General features: G+C 39.7%; 1 protein-coding gene across 1 annotated transcript in view; it reads left to right on the forward strand.

Annotated features, from left to right (window-relative positions):
- Positions 1 to 2,674, forward strand: part of LOC109938112 (dihydropteridine reductase) — a 16,235-nt gene extending 13,561 nt beyond the window's left edge. Inside the window, exon 6 of the mRNA XM_048593420.1 lies at positions 2,587 to 2,674. Coding sequence (XP_048449377.1) covers positions 2,587 to 2,674 — 88 coding nt within the window. The remainder of the gene's footprint in view (positions 1 to 2,586) is intronic.
- Positions 2,675 to 3,301: the final 627 nt, after the last annotated feature.

Here is a 3,301-nt window from a genome sequence, read left to right on the forward strand (position 1 = left end):
ATATATATCTATATATAATATACACACAGGGTGTTAATTGCTTATTTTCTTCTCGTCATCTGTTTGTGATCAGAAGATGTCTCTTTAATCACTAATGTCTCTGACTCTTAGAAGCAGAAGCCAAAATGCTCATGACCCAAGGCTATTGTTTATTTTTGCCCCTCTTGACCCACTGAGGATCCTTCTTTAATTATCTGCTAGCTGCACATTGTCACACGTGTCTCACTCTCCCATCACCGTTTGACAAATTAAATCAATAAGCAATGTCACCCTCTGCCTCAGATTTAAAATTCAAAGCCCCTTGTGTTGAAGCTAGTTCTTGTAAAACACCTTGAGCCAATATAACTATGTTAAATATGCTACATAAATCCAAGTTGCTATTTGCTTGGTTGCTTGCAGTCGTAGTGAAATAATTCTTTGGACTTGCCTTTCTCTATGTCTGGAACTTTTTCCAAGATCTGTGTGTTTCTCCAGCTCAGACCTCTCTTTTACACCTCATTACCTTTGCCCCACTATTGTCGGCCGTCTTTCAACCATCTAGGCTTTAAGCTCTATAATTTTGGCTGTGCCTTTTCGATCTCTCTCTCTTCTTTAACACCCTTGTTAATACTCCACACTTTAACCAAACGTTCCTCACATCTGTTCTTCACCAGGGAGGAGGTTCTAGCTAAATAGCACAAGATAAGTAGCGCAAGCATTTGACAAGGTTCTACATGGTAGATTGGTTAGTAAGGTTAGATCACATGGGATCCCGGGGTAGCTAGCCAACAGGATACAAAATTGGCTTGAAGGTAGGAGACTGAGAGTGTAAAGGGTTGCTTTTCAGACTGGAGGCATGTGACCAGCAGTGCGCCTCAAAGATTGGTGCTGGGTCCACTGCTTTTTGTCATTTATATAAATGATCTGAATGTGAATATAGGAGGTTTATTTATTAAGTTTGCAGATGACACCAAAATAGTGGTGTAATAGACAGTGAAAAAGATTATCTCAGAGTACAACAGTACTTTGATCAGATGGGCCAGTGGGCTGAGAAGTGGCAAATGGGGTTAATTTGGATAAATGTGAAGTGTTGCATTTTGCTAAGGCAAACCAGGGCAGAACTTATATAGTTAATGGTAGGGCCCTAGGGAGTGTTGCCGAACAAAAAGACCTAGGGGTTCCTTGAAAGTGGAGTTGCAGGTAGACAGGGTGGTGAAGAAGGCATTTGGTATGCTTGCCTTTGTTGATCACATCATTGTGTGTAGGAATTGGGAGGTTATGTTACAGCTATACAGGAACTTGATACAATTCTTGTTGCTCTTTTATAGGATAGATGTTGTTAAACTTAAAGGTGTAGAAAAGATTTACAAAGATATTGCCAAGAATGGAGGGCTTGAGTTATAGGGAGAGGCTGAATAGGCTGAGACTTTTTTTCTCAGGAGCATCGGAGGCCGAGGGGTGACCTCATAGTGGTTTATAAAATCACGAGGGGCATGGATAGGGTGACTAGCCAAGGTTTTTTCCCCAGGGTGGGGGAGTCCAAACTAGAGGGCATAGGTTTAAGGTGAGAGTGGAGAGGTTGAAAAAGGACCTGAGGGGTAACTTTTTCACACAGAGGGTGGTGCATGTACGGAATGAGCTGTCAGAGGTAGTTGTGAAGGTGGGTACAATTACAACATTTAAAAGCTATCCGGATGGTAAACAAATAGGAAGGGTTTAGAGGGATATGGGCCAAATGCTGGCAAATAAGACGAGGCCAGATTGGGATTCTGGGCAGCGTGGGTGAGTTGGACTAAAGGGTCTGTTTCCATGCTGTATGACTCTTACTCTTTGAAACAATGACACACCACAGACTGTTTATTCCTTAACAAACATCACAAGCAAATGATCTGATTATTGTCCTATTGTTTGAGGGTACTTGGTGTGGGCAGATTGGACCTTGTGCTTTCCAAGTATATAATTAATGGTAAATAATTTTGGGGCAAGTTGAGGTTGTGAAAGCCAATACATTAAATACATCTATTTTTTGCTCCACTGCTGGTGGCAGGCACTGTTTAGCTGTCTCTGCAACTCCTTCCCTAAAGTCTTCCCCTCTCTGTGTTTTATTTCACATTTCAAAACTCAAAACTCATTCTTTTGTCATAGCTTTCAGCTACATCACCTAACCTCTTTCTTCCTTGTTCTATTTCTATCTTCATTTCACCAATTTATGAAATACCTTTGTTGTGAAAGGCAAGATGTTTTTGCAACAACACACTTGCTAAATCGTCATTGCAGTATTGCAGTCTAACTGTTTAGGATCAGTGAGGTTTTCAACCAGTTATATCTAGGTAGTCCTCTAAGAGAAACTGATCACACTCTGCTTTTTATCCTGCTTCCCAAGTGTTGTAAATAAAGCAGTCTTAAAATAAAAGCATAGGCTTAGATTTACAAGTCAGACTATAATTGCAATGCAGGAACAATAGAAATGAATTCTCAATTTTGAAAGGGTCAGTGGAAGCCTCGAGTGAGTTTGTTCTTATTATCAATTTATCGACAACCTGGCATTATTCACCTTGGTAATGTAATATACATAGGGACTTCAAAATAATTTAATTTATTTTACAGTGTTACCTTGGATACACCAATGAACAGGAAATCAATGCCTAATGCAGATTTCAGCTCCTGGACACCACTAGAATTTGTTGCTGAGTGAGTATCCAGCTAGATCAAATTGTCAGTAATCATTTCATATCTGCCTGTTACTGTCTGGTTTTTATTTGTCTGTCCAATGTCCAGACTCCAGATGAGAGGTTGATTTATCGCGCTTAGCAGGGCCACCGATTGAACACACAGTTATCAAGGACAGCTGACCTTTTCTGAGAGACATTTCCTCTCCCTAGTAATTCATTTACAGATGCTGGATTGGCTGACGGAAATTAATACTTTTGTGTCAGTTACTCTAAGTGGGAAAATCAAATGAAAGCACAATATATTTTTTGCCCCATTTGAGATTTTCTTCCTTTTATGCTTACTGCAGAGTGAGTCACTACTTTAGTTAGAATATGTCTAATATAATACTTTGGTACGTTTTTGTTGAGCTTCAATTTTGTTTTAAATCAACATATACCATTCCATCTAAATTCTGCTGTGCCAAAATAAATTGGACATCATCTCTCTTCATGTGTGAATTTAGACAGTGAGTATCAGTAGAATAGTTGATGACAGGAGGCATCAAAGCCAGGGTGGTCTTTATATTTACCTGGTACATATTGTACCTCGGTTTGCAAGAATTGTTTTCAAAAACAGATGCTGTTTTTGTTTTGCCTTCCTTAGCCCAGGG

This window comes from Rhincodon typus, unplaced genomic scaffold, assembly GCF_021869965.1.
Source record: "Rhincodon typus isolate 14 unplaced genomic scaffold, sRhiTyp1.1 hic_rhity00002820, whole genome shotgun sequence".
Taxonomy (NCBI): Eukaryota; Metazoa; Chordata; class Chondrichthyes; order Orectolobiformes; family Rhincodontidae; genus Rhincodon; species Rhincodon typus.